The sequence below is a fragment of the Eublepharis macularius genome, chromosome 10 (assembly GCF_028583425.1).
Source record: "Eublepharis macularius isolate TG4126 chromosome 10, MPM_Emac_v1.0, whole genome shotgun sequence".
NCBI classification, from domain to species: Eukaryota; Metazoa; Chordata; class Lepidosauria; order Squamata; family Eublepharidae; genus Eublepharis; species Eublepharis macularius.
This window is the reverse complement of record NC_072799.1, coordinates 96667548-96680747: the sequence shown is the minus strand read 5'-3', so window position 1 is coordinate 96680747 and position 13200 is coordinate 96667548. Positions and strand designations below refer to the sequence as shown.

The 13200-nt window shown below is 46.4% G+C and overlaps 1 protein-coding gene across 1 annotated transcript in view; it reads left to right on the top strand.

Moving 5' to 3' along the window:
* LOC129337029 (beta-klotho-like) overlaps nt 1-12948 on the top strand; it is a 76140-nt gene extending 63192 nt beyond the window's left edge. The window contains exons 2-3 of the mRNA XM_054990477.1: nt 11333-11377; nt 12895-12948. Of these exons, the coding sequence (XP_054846452.1) occupies nt 11333-11377; nt 12895-12912 (63 nt within the window). The 3' untranslated portion in view covers nt 12913-12948. The remainder of the gene's footprint in view (nt 1-11332; nt 11378-12894) is intronic.
* Nucleotides 12949-13200: the final 252 nt, after the last annotated feature.

Here is a 13200-nt window from a genome sequence, read left to right as displayed (position 1 = left end):
AAGATATGAAAAGAGCCACAAGCATTTCTGGGGACCCCTTGTGCCAGCTGTGGGGGGGGGGTCCCACTTGTGAAAATGGTGTCGGTTCTGGGACGCTTATTGCCAGAACTGTGGAAAATTGGGACACACTGCTTGTGTTTGCTGATCCACCAAGAACCAAGACAGATCGCCCAAGTTGGGCCGCAAGTCATCACCGGTCTACAAAAAGACACACAGCTGCAAGAATTATTGACACATGCTCAAGCTACGTGGCGCCAAGGTAGTACAGTCCAGTGACTCATCCGTCCTTGCATTACAGCCACCAATGTGCGAAAAAACAAAAGTGATGGTGAGAATCCAAGATGTGCCCTGTGAGATGGAAGCTGACTCCAGGTCTGCACTGTCCATCATCTCCTCTTCCACGATCCAGAGGATCTACCCCAAGGCATCCAGCCATTGCCTAAAACCAGTAGACCTACTACTTAAAGACTTTCAGGGCCACCGAGTGCCTGTACTGGGCATCAGCACATTCCAAATTAAGTACAAAGACTTTGCAGGCCCTTTGCGGCTGGTGGTGGTTCAGGGCCACCAGCCAAGCTTACTTGGCCTAGACTGGTTCCAACCCCCGGGGCATCCTGGTTTCTGGCATACAACAGATCTGTCACAACAATGTCGCATCCGTGTGCAGCGAGTTTCCAGAGGTCTTTGATGGCTCCCTAGGAACATACGCTGTTCCTCCAGTGTCTTTTGACCTCAACCCAGCTGTGGCGCCCATCCGCCTTAAGCCTATAGTAACGCCACTCAAGCCAAATGGAGTGGTCAGAATTTGTGTGGACTATAAATGCACAGTGAACAAAGCCCTGCAGCAACATGCCTACCCAGTGCCTGTTATGAGCCATCTCCTGGCATCCCTCTAGGGGGTAAGGTTTTCACAAAACTTGACCTTGCCCAAGCTTACCAGCAGCTACCTGTGGATGACACAACAGCAGAAGCCCAAACAATCGTGACACACAGGGGTGTGTTCAAAGTCAAGCAACTGCAGTTCGGCGTCAACGTGGCACCAAGAATCTTCCAAAGCATCATGGAAGGTCTTCTCCAGGGAATCCCAGGTGTCATCCCATATTTTGATGACATCTTGATCGCAGGAGGCTCTGAGAGTCAACTTACAGAGCGCCTCCGAACTGTCCTCAGCAAACTACAGAGCTCAGGCTTAAAAGTGAAGTGAGAAAAATGCCAGTTTGGGGTTCCATAAGTGGAGTTCCTGGGGTTCCTCATTGACACAGCTGGCATCCATCCCACACCAGCTAAGGTCCAGGCTGTCCACAGTGCACCACCTCCTGGATCAGAGAAAGAACAGCAATCATTCCTGGGTCTTCTCAACTTCTACCACGCCTTCTTACCGCACACAGCATCAGTCACAGAACCACTGCACCGACTCCTCGATTCCTCCACCCCCTGGGTTTGGGGCCGAAAAGAAGTAGCAGCATTCGAAGCAGTAAAAGATCTGCTGTCATCTGAGAGTGTCCTAACACACTATGATGAAAGGAAGCTGCTTGTTCTTGCCTGCGATGCCTCCCCATATGATATTGGGGCTGTCCTCAGCCATAGGATGACCAACGGGCGAGAAGCGCCTATCGGCTACTTCTCTAGGACGCTGTCATCTGTGGAGCACAACTATGCCCAGATAGACAAGGAAGCCCTGGCCATCGTAGCAGGCGTAAAGAAGTTCCACAATTACCTCTACAGCCAGAACTTCCTCATCGCTACAGACCACAAACTGCTGCTAGGGTCTATTCGCTCCTGACAAACAAACACCCCAAATCCTTTCACCCTGGATGCTGCGCTGGACTGTGTTCATGTCAGCCTACTCGTATGAACTGCAGCACTGGTCGGGTAAAGCAATTGGACACACCGACGCCCTTAGCTGCCTGTCGCTGCCCGACACAGGGGCCAACCCATCATGGGCACACCACATCCTGCTGCTCAAGGACCTGCCGAGTCCACCGATATGAGCCTCTGATGTAGCAGCTCACTCCACCAAAGACTGCATCCTCACCCATATGCTCAACTGGGTGTGGAGGGGGTGGCCAGGGGGCCATTTGGCCAAAGCGTTCCAGTCATACTCCACCAGGCAACATGAACTCTCCATACACAAGGGTTGCCTGCTGTGGGGGAACTGAGTCGTCATCCCTCCTAAGCTGTGACAACATGTGCTCAAGGCACTACACAGTGGACATCCGGGCATCGTGCACATGAAGGCACTTGCCTGCAGTTACGTCTGGTGGAGAGGCATGGACAAGGCTATCGAGGAGTAGGTCCACACCTGCAAGCCATGCCAAGAGACTCGCCCAGCCCCAGCACAAGCTCCAGTGCACCCATGGGAGTCAGCAAGGGCACCATGGTCCAGACTCCACCTAGATTTTGCTGGGCCATTCCAAGGACAAACGTTCCTCATTATTGTGGACTTGTACTCGAAGTGGCTAGAGGTTGTTCCTGTCTCTGCCATAACCACTGCCATAGTTATTCAAGCCCTCCATCAGCTGTTTGCGACACATGGGTTGCCTGACACTTTGGTGTCCGACAATGGGGTGCAGTTCATGGTGGCAGAATTCTGGTAGTTCCTGGCTGACAACGGCATCAGACAAGTCACGTCAGCCCTGTTCTACCCATCTACCCATGGGCAAATGGAACGGATGGTAAGGACGACTAAGGACAGCCTCTGGAGAATCAGTCAAGGTGACTGGCAGATGCGATTGGCTGCTTTCGTGCTACAGCAGCATGTCACACCCAGCTCTGCCACAGGCCGCAGCCCAGCTGAGTTTCTCATGAACAGAAGACTCACAATCACACTGGACAGGCCACACCACGACATATCCCCCAAGGAGCAACCCTCGCCAGAAGGAGAGGTGAGGACCTTCCAGCCAGGAGATCTGGTCTATGCCTGCAACTGTAGTGAGGGCCCAGTGTGGGTGCCAGCATCCGTAGAAGCAGCAACTGGACAGGTGTCGTATGCTGTCATCGCAGCCAACAGCAGGAGGCTATGGCACCACTTGGACCAGCGCCAAAGCAGATGGCCAGCAAGGACAACGGAGCCCGAAGGCATGCCTATGGCCAACATCCCAGGAAACACTGCAGCACAGGAGACAGACAACGAAATCACACCACCGGCTCCTCAGACACCAAACCTACAGTGTCCAGAGGCAGGCACTACTCCTGAGAGCCACTCAGAACTGTGTGATGGGCTAACCATGGTACCGCAGCTGGCACAACCGCTGCCTCTGGTGGACTTGCAATATTCCCAGTGGGTTCAGATTCCTTCCTACCACTGAAAGGACTATATTCGCTGAGGGGTCAACTCTGACTTAGAGGGGAGGAGTGTTATGTATTGGTCAAGCTTCTATCACAAACAACGCTCCTGAATTCTACATTGTCATTGGTTGTTAGTGCTGGCAGCAGCCAATCATAACAGCATAATAAAGTCCAATCACTATGCTGTAAATAAGTTACAATGTATATAGCTGATGCAAACAAAGGCTTCTAGTTAGATGATTCTTATTGGGTGTTAACAAAGCTGGGGTGTGGTTTGGGGGTTGAAGTGGTGTATAAATATTTGCAGCTTGCTGCCTGTGTTTCAGAGATGTTCCTGCTGAATAAAGAGCTTGTTGAAATCACTTCAGAGTCTGAACCCACTACTTAACAGCTAACAACAACAATTTCAAGATAGTAGATGAAAAGCTGGGCACTGGTTTGTTCTGAAGCTTAGATAGATTAGCAGACCAAGCTGCGTAGCTCCAGTGCTGTTTCTCTTGGTTCTGGGCCTACAGCTCAGTACAGTAAAATACTTTCAAGCACTGAATACTGTTTGCAAGGTAGGAATAAATCAGATGCATGAGCAGATACCAAGTTTTGTTTGTGCACAAACAGCATCTGAGCTTACTTGATATAGAAAAACAGGAGCAACAAGAAGTTGGGATTGCACCTATTCTCCTTCTGAACGATCCATAAGAACCATAAGCATTCTGAACTCTTGGCTTTAAAAATGAATTAGAGAAAAGCATGGAAGTCAGTCGTTCAAAGTGTCTGTATGGTCCATAGTAGGTAAATGAAACGTACATGTCCAAAGGAATTCCTTCTGAGTGCCGGATGCTAGAGGAAAGGTGCTATCATCACCTTCAGACCTTGCTCGAGAAGGTCCAGAGGTATTTGGCTGTCTCAGTGTGGGAGACTGAATGTTGGACAAGATGGAACTTGGTGCAATCCAGGAAGGTAATTTGAGTCTGCTGCCTATCTATAACTTCCCTTCTGGACATGCAGGTGTAGAGGAAGAACTGGGAGAAAGGGAACTGCAAAACTGGTGAGGAGCTACAGCAGAGTTGCCAGGCTGAACCCTGCAACCGGCAGGAGGGTTGGGGGCAGGGACACGGGGGGCATTGTTGAGGATTTTCCAAGGAAAATCTGGACGTGACAGCAAGTAGGTTTAGGAACTGCTAGAAAACCTATGGATTAAAACAATAATGTTTCCAGCAATTCCTCGAGCTATCTGCAGCCACTTATGGGTTTTCCCCAGAAGTGATGTAACAGCAAGCAATGCTGCCATTTTTTTTAATTGCCTCGGGGCGGGGGATGCCTTGCTGTGACTGGGGCGGGGGGAGGGCATCCCTAGGCATGGAAGAGACTCTTATTACTAGCCTGCCAAAGACTACACTAGGACAAGAGCTGAGACTTGCATGTGGCCTCCGGCTCAAAGGTTGGAGAGCTGGAAGGAAGGCAGCTGCCATTCCTAGGGAAGTCGCTCGGTCCTTCCCAGGTTACCCTCGCCTGAGAAATGCCACGGGGCACAAATGGGCTCTCAGAGTCAGCCGTGCATCCCAAGACCTGCTGAGAGATAGTTTGGGCTCCTTAAGGGTCCCCTCACCCTCAAGGGGGGGTGGGGGGGGAGAAGGCAAAACAAAAACCCCCTTCCTTTGCCTTTGTGCCCAGCCCCCCACCTCAAGTTCCTCACAGAACACTCTTCCTGCTCTCGTGTTTCCAACGTACTGCGGTGACAGTCAGTCGTCACTCCACCAGGGAAGCCTCCGCTTCAACCTCTGGTTTAGATCTCGTGTGATTACTCCTCAGGAGAACCTACATTTCACGCCTACTCAATCTCACCACACAGAATGGTTGTTATAAACAGACACACACACCAGTTCGTTTGCTTAGATCTCTATACCCCACTTTTCTTCCCAGTTGGGACCCGAAGCATGTTGCGGAATTGTTCTCCCCTTCCCACATTTTATTCTCACAAAAACCTCCCTGCAAGGTAGGTTAGGCTGAGAGTGTGTGATTGGCCCAAGGTCATTGGCAGAGTGGTGGTTCAAACCCAGGTCTCCCAGATCCTAGTCTGACACTGTAACAACTAACATCATGTGTCAGACTACATGTGTCAGACTATGTGGCTGGGGTGTGTGCCAGAGACACAAAACTGTTCATTGGGTAGTGGAGTGCTATGCTGATAATGTTGTTAAAATAGCTGCAACCAATGTTGTTAAAATGAAGGCTTTTTAAAGCCTTTTGATCTCACATATATCTCAGGAGCTTAAATATTGCTGCTGCAGCTCAAATATTTGTCTGCCTCTTTGCAAACCATGAGCTGGTAGCTCAGCCTCCCACCACAAGACATCATATCCTTTGGATCAGTCTATGGAGCCCAATGAGTTATGGAATTGGATTCTATGCAAATGCCATTTTGCAGAAAGTCTAAACTGCTTCTGAATTTCAGTGCAATCTTAGATCATTTTTCCCGGGAGTAATCCCGGTGGATAGACACAAATAGAATTCAGAGTAGAACAGTTTAGGATTTTATTTGCTTCATTTATACCCCGTCACTAAAACATTACAGCAACAACCTCTTCCAGTAGTGGGCATAGCAGGCAAATTGGCCAAAGTTAATGGTGTAGTGGTTAGAGTTTGGGACTAGGATCCGGGAGACTCAAGTTCAAATCCCCCCTCTGCCACAGAAGCTCACTGGGTGACTCTGGGCCAGGCACACACGCCCAGCCAAACTCAACTCACAATATTGTTATAAGGATCAAATAGAGGAGAGGAGAACAATGTAAGCAAGAAAGGTGGAATATGAATGAAGCAAGCAAGCAAGAAAGAATAAAAGGCATTCTTGATTACAGCCATTATTTGAGATTTATTTATGTATAGCCCGCCTTTCTTGCTGAGACCTAAGGTGGATTACAAAATTTAGGAACAGTATAAAACATGACATAAGAAATGCAAAAACTGGTTTACAGAACTTAAAAAACATTGCAGTAAAAACGAGGAATGGAGAAAACCGTGCCATAAGCTACAACTTGTGTCCCTTTATAATAGTGCCATCCTGAATAATTCCATCTTACTACAGCCCTATTTCTTTTATAAAAAAATATCTTCTTGAACATTACTGTTTTACACGTTCTATGACAAGTCATTCCACAACTGGGAGCCACCACAGAAAATGCTCTGGTCCAGGTAGCTGCTGATCTTTCCCATTTGCAAGATGGCCTCTTCAGCAAACTTTTCATAGATGAGTTCATCTTTTACCAGGGGGGAGGGTACATCAGGAGAGGCAGCGCTTTAGATATCTTGGTCCTAGGCCAGATGTTAATCAACAGCTTGAAAGGGTAACCAGGGTGTGCACCGAGAAGATTCGAGTTTCAGACCTGGAGGGTCTGGATTGCATGCCATTCCAATATTGGTTTGTTGCAGGTGAGCCAGTGCCAACTTAGACCTAATCCACTTGATTGTTTCTGTTTTCATGAGTTTCAGACTGTGGCACATGCAAGGCAGGTGTTAGCTACACATGCACAGATGAACACTGCTCTTTTCAAGGGGAGATGGGGACATGAGGCTCTGGGGCATCAGCTTTTGCACTTAACAACACCAAAATTGCTCAGAACTTTGTCCTTCCTCCACATCATTGATTGACCCACCGAGTTTATTTATTTTTATTTATTCATTTTATTTTATTTATATATTGGATTTATATCCTGCCTTCCCCACAAGTGGGAGTTTGATTGCACACCCAACAACAATGGGGTTCAGTCACTTACCCCAAAGAAAGCTTGGGGAAAGGCATCAAGGCAAATGTTGGACAACTGCACGTACATACACTTTTCAAGTAGGGGGTTTGGGGGGAACCACAGCTTTATTTATGCTTAACCAAGCAAAATCTGTAAATTTATTACCAACCATTAGTCCCCCCTTCCTAATCCAAAAAAACCATCAATCAAACAAGTTTCTCCTCACACACAAAACATACACACACAACAATGGACCCCAAAGAAGGCAAGTGTCAACTGGTGCACCTAATGGCAGGAAACTGGCTGGCAAAGTGGCAGCAAGCCACACCCAGGCAGGAACGCACTCCGTTGCCAAACACAGCCCTGTGCAGCAGATTTCTTAAGAAAAATATTCCTGTTTTACAATAGCGCAGTGCCAATAAATGATCTTTTCCTCCTACTGTTGCCTTTTGATGACGTTTCCCTGCACTTTGTAGTTGTGTTCTCTCCCCACAATGAGACGAGAACCCTTTCAATGGTCAGAAGAAGCCCCCGCAGGCAGGTGTGACCAAGCTCCGCCCAGCTCCTCTGCTCTGATTCAACTTTGGAACTGAAAAGCTGGAATATATATGTATAGCTCTTCCCAGATTTCAAAACTAACTACAACATTCAATTTATATACTGCCCTTCAGGACAACTTAATGCCCACTCAGAGCAGTTTACAAAGTATGTTACTATTATCCCCACAACAAACACCCTGTGAGGTTGAGGGCTGAGAGAGCTCTGAGAGAGCTGTGACTAGCCCAAGGTCACCCAGCTGGCTTCAAGCGGAGGAGTGGAGAATCAAACCCGGCTCTCCAGATTAGAGTCCCGTGCTCTTAACCACTACACCAAACTGGCGGAAGAGCTCCCACTAAAGGCCTTCATCTCAGCATCAGATTTCTTGTCACAGTGGGCTTGCTGTCACAATGGACAGACCTGCTGGAACTGTGACTGGTACTTCACTCCATGCCCTCTTCTAAGCACCTGTTGTTCTTCAAAAGTTACCATCTTTTTGACCTGAGTAGACCATACAGGCCCATGATCTATCTTGACTTGACAGGGTCATAATGTTGTTTCACACCATACCAAAAATATGATAGAGCACTGGCAGAGAAATGTTGGGGGGGGGGGGGTGCTGCTACTGTGTCATCAACGTTTCACTCATAACCATCAATGACTCCTTTCCTTCCTAAAACAGCTGACATCAGTGAGATTGAGAGCGGGCTGCTGGTGGTGGTTTTGTTTTGTTAATGGGATAGGTGGATGACCCTTGTTCTTTTCTCTATTTTTTATTAATAAAAATGGGAGACTGGATAGGTCACCCAGCCTCCGCTTTTTGACTAAAACCATTAACCCAGAGTTGAAGGATGAAGGACAAGACATTACTGCAGACCAAGAAGGCAGCCCGGTCTTAGCAGACCCCATGGAATACTGATCTGGAAAGGTTTCGATGGAACTGTACACAGTGTGCAGCTCCTACCTCCACGTCAGTTAACACTGGTTAATAGTTTTAATGTGTCTCCCAGTGCTCCCTGATCCATTATCTTAGGTTGACTTCTGCATTCCCAGTTGACTTCTGGCGGCATCTAAGAGTAGGACAGCAGCAGCAGAAGGGCACTTAACGCACAGCAACAACCTGCTCCACGTGCCTAGGTCTTTCTTAATAATTCTTTATTATTTCCAAATTTCATAGCATGAGCCTTTGTGGTAGCCTCACATCCTTTTTAAACCCACCCCTCTAGTGGCTGAATGCTAGTGTTCCATGTAGTTTTGTATAGTGGTTAAGAGCACGGGACTCTAATCCGGAGAGGCGGGTTTGATTCCCCACTCCTCCGCTTGAAGCCAGCTGGGTGACCGTGGGTCAGTCACAGCTCTCTCAGAGCTCTCTCAGCCCCACCCACCTCACAGGGTGTTCATTGTGGAGATAAGAACAACCGCTCTAAGTGGGCATTAAGTTGTTCTGAAGAGCAGTGTATAAATCAAATGTTGTTGATGTGCATAAAAGAGCATAGAAAGGGAGAAATTGATCTTTGGTTTCCTTCACAGAAAGGGAAGTAGAAGAATGGTCCTCTGTTTTCTCTATTTGTAGGACAAAGGTGGCAACAAACAGTTGTTGCCAAACCACAAAGTAAGGAAACAAACAACTAAGGGTTTGTGTGTGCAACTGTGCAACTGTGCACCACACCACCATTCTCCATGTGGTTAAGAGTTCTCCTCCGTCATCTTTTGTCACCTTGATGGCGCTGGCACCTAAGTGAAGGCCAGCCGCAGCAGAAGGCCACTGAATGGGCAGCAACCTGCTCACATGCCTGGGCCCTCCTCTGGGAAGTTACCTTTAATAATCATTTATTATTCACACTTTTCACCCTAATCTGCATAACATGAACCTTTGTGGCAGCTCAGGACTCAGAGGCTGGAGAGAAGACCCTTGTCAGTAAGGACAACAAAAAGGGGAGAAAAACAACAGCCCTGCAAACGAAGGGTAACCAAGAAGGTTGGAATAACAGGGAAAAAATCAATTGTGGAAAATAACTAAAAATAGGAATTAAATACACCAATTTAATTAGAAACACATAAATTAGATTTAAAACATCATGTGGTTCTACATATACATACTAAAACCTTGTATACCAATAAAATCACTAATATACAGGCATAAAAGTACAATTCATCGCTTTATGTACACAGCAAATAAAACCAGATGTGTTTTGGCCCAATAATCTTTCTCAGCGGCATGAAAATAACACAGATAGCACCTCATCAAAAAAATACATAAATTAAACATTCATAACATAACCCACAAAGAATCTGGCATACAGAAAACAAAGGAAAAGGGGGACAAAGATGTGTAAAAGCTAATACTTGGAAATAAGTAGAAAACCAATATCAAATAAACATACTTAAATGAAATTACACTGAGATGAAATTGAAAATAATGTGGAATGATTTTTCTTAGAATTCTTCCCCAGAATAGCATGAAATAAAGTCAGAGCAATATATCATATTAGGAGTTGTAATTCCTTTGCCTATAAATCTTACATAGCCAGGTCAAGAACATAACACCCAAGATGGGGGGCTGTATACTGAGACCAAAGGTGAAACAGAAACGATACCCCTCCCTGCCCAAACCTGTGTGTGCAAGTCCGAATGGACTTTGCATGTTGCTTGCCGGCCTTTCCTTGCCCTGAAGCGCACAAAAAGGAATTGGAGAGGCGATGCTGGTGGCGACCTTCCATCCGATGCTCTCATCCTCGGAAGAGAATTGATTCCTATGAGGATGAGCCAGCCATTCATTGCCAATGACGTTGCCTGGAATGTGCCGATGACTAGATGAACTAATTCATGTGCACATTCCCCTTCCTGCCAATGGAGTGAAACCACATGACACTATGGCTCAGTCTCTCCCCTTGGGATCTGGTTGCATGCAGAGTTTGCTGTTGAGGAAAGCAAGATGCCGCCAGCCCCCCCTGCCAGGCCTGCCTACCTGCACTGTTGCTGCCTGGGTAAGAACCAAAAGGAAACACACAAACTTTTTGATGGGGAGAAAGTCGTTACAGCTTCATTTCCTGATTTTGTTCTGTCATTCCAGAAGCTGCTTTAACAAACTGAACCAGTGATTTTTGAGCGTATTTTTGGCTTGTCTGTTCTGTTTTGTACATCTCTAGTAAGCAGCTGCTGAACAGGTGCATTCTTTGCTTAGTTCCTAATAAGTGAGCTGCAGTGTTCTGTGCCAGCTAGAGCTTCCAGGTTGTCTTTGAGGGAAGACCCATTACAATCATCTAGCCTCAGGGTAGCCGTAACATGGATTCCTGTGGCCTGATCAAAGAAGGAAGGCATCTTCCAGGTGAAAGGAGAATGGCAGAAAGCATTTTTGGCCACTGAATTTAACTTGCTTCTCTAGCAACAATGTTGGGCCCAGTATAATCCCTTGATTCTGAAGTCAGCAAGAGTAAGCTGAACCCCCGTCCATGGGGATCACAATGTCCCCCTTCTCAAGCAACTTGTCTCTTGTTAGGACTCCATTTCAACTGGTTCATCTTTAACTATTTAACCGCAGCAGCCAAGCGCTGGTTTCGAACCTCTACAGCAGTACTGAGCAGTTTGGTCTGCAACTCTATGGGAACTGGAAGAACCCCGTAAGCTCTGCACTTGACCCTTCTGGGAAAGTGCGGTCCTATCCGGAACAGGCATTTTCCTTGCTAGAAAGTTTGCTGGATACCACTTCATCACAATCTCTGTGTTGTTTAGTTTTTCATCCTCATGCCTTCCTCTCTTGTTTGCAGGATCTCAACTGCCTCCACCAGATCAAAGGAAAAGGAGAAACAGAGGTGGGTATAATTAACATACTGATTACTAAGGATACACAAAGCCTGTTGTTACTTCGGGGGTGGGTCTTTATCTTCTAAGAAACACTGTTTGGCCTTTTCCTAGCTACCACACCTCCCCCAAAACCTTGGATTTTGATTATTCTGGTAAGCTAGTGCCAGCTTTGAGCCATCTTTTTAAATCAGTTAAAGTGAGTTCATTTAAGAGATGTTCTTAGAACTGTGCCAGCTGATGTGCGCCACTTCCACTGGCAAGAAGAAGATGGCGTGTCACATAGGAAATTGCTGCAGCAGCACAAAGCATGCAGAGATGGTCCCCATGACCTCTTTGAGTTTGAAAGCGGCTGATGCTGCAATAAAACCAGGCATTTCTTCTTTCTTAAAACCCAAACTACATCAAGCAGAGCTGCACAGGGAGGGTGAATGCAGGGGTGGAGTTACTGAGAGTGAGTAGGGTTGCCAGCTTCCAGGTAGTGGCTGGAGATCTCTCGGAATCACAACTGAGATCAGTTCACTTGGAGAAAATGGCTCCTTTGGGGGGGTGGACTCCATGGAATTATGCCATGCCAAGGTCCTTTCCCTCCCCAAACCCCACTTTCTCCAGGTTTCTCCAGGTTTCATCTCCCAGATCTCCAGGAAATTCCCAACTTGGAGCTGGCAACCCTAAGTGTGAGGATGCCAGGCAGCTCTCAAAAGACTTCACTTCAGGAGTTAAATTTCTTTATTTAATTTAATTTAATTTATTATATTTATATTCCGCCCTCCCCGCTTTCGCAGGCTCAGGGAGGATAACAAATACAAACATCACCCAACCATTAAAAACATTTAAAAGCATTAAATATTACAGTTCATACTGCATAGTAGTTCATACATGCCAGTAGTAGTTCATAAGATGCCAGTTTCATGCTCTCACGCCACCCTTGCTAGGACTGATGGCTACAGACAAGCCTAAAGCAGATAAAGTTTCCCCGCAGCTACTTCCTCCCCCCCCCCTTCTACAAGCAGGAAACCAGGCTGTGAGATTCATAGACTTCTCAAGGCCAGCTTCCCAGGCTAGGGAGAGATTACAGCAGGAATCAACTGTCAGGCTATGGATGACAGGCTACGGCAGATGGAACCCTGTACCATGGCAGCAAGAAATCCAGGCTCTTGGTTAAATGGTTTTATTCAGCAATCAGATCATTTCCGCAGATATGTCCATAGAATTACTCAGAAGCAAGGTAAGAATCTGAGCAGTAAGAACAGGTTGACAGGAATAGTGTATATACTAAACGAGGACCACAGGTCCAAAGAGACCAGATACAAAAAAAAAAATAAATTTTATAATGAAAGTGCAAGTACTATAAGTGCAACAATTTAGAAGGAGATCACCAATTTTGTTCTACTCCATACATGTTAACAAAAATATGGCACCAATACTTAACAATTCAATTCTCACAATTACGTTGTCTGAAAAGATAATTACTAAGTACATTTATCCCAAAGTCCAATGATTAATCTGTTTTTTCTTCCTTTTGCAGGCAAAAGCCGTCGGCTGAAGAGGACGGAAAAGACACCCCGGGAGCCAAAGGTGGAATGAAGGTCTCCCGGGTAGTTGGCAACGGGTGCAGCAGCAGTTATAACAGCCCATTTCACATTGTTATGCTTTATCGGCCATTCATTTATTGCCTACAATATAATATTAATATAATAACACAGTATCCAATCAGTAATATCTTAATAAACACAAAAGTTAAAATAACTATATAAATCCATGTTTGTCTACTTACATCATCTTCAAACAATATATTCACAACCCAGCATTGGTTAGTTTCTTCCTAACAATC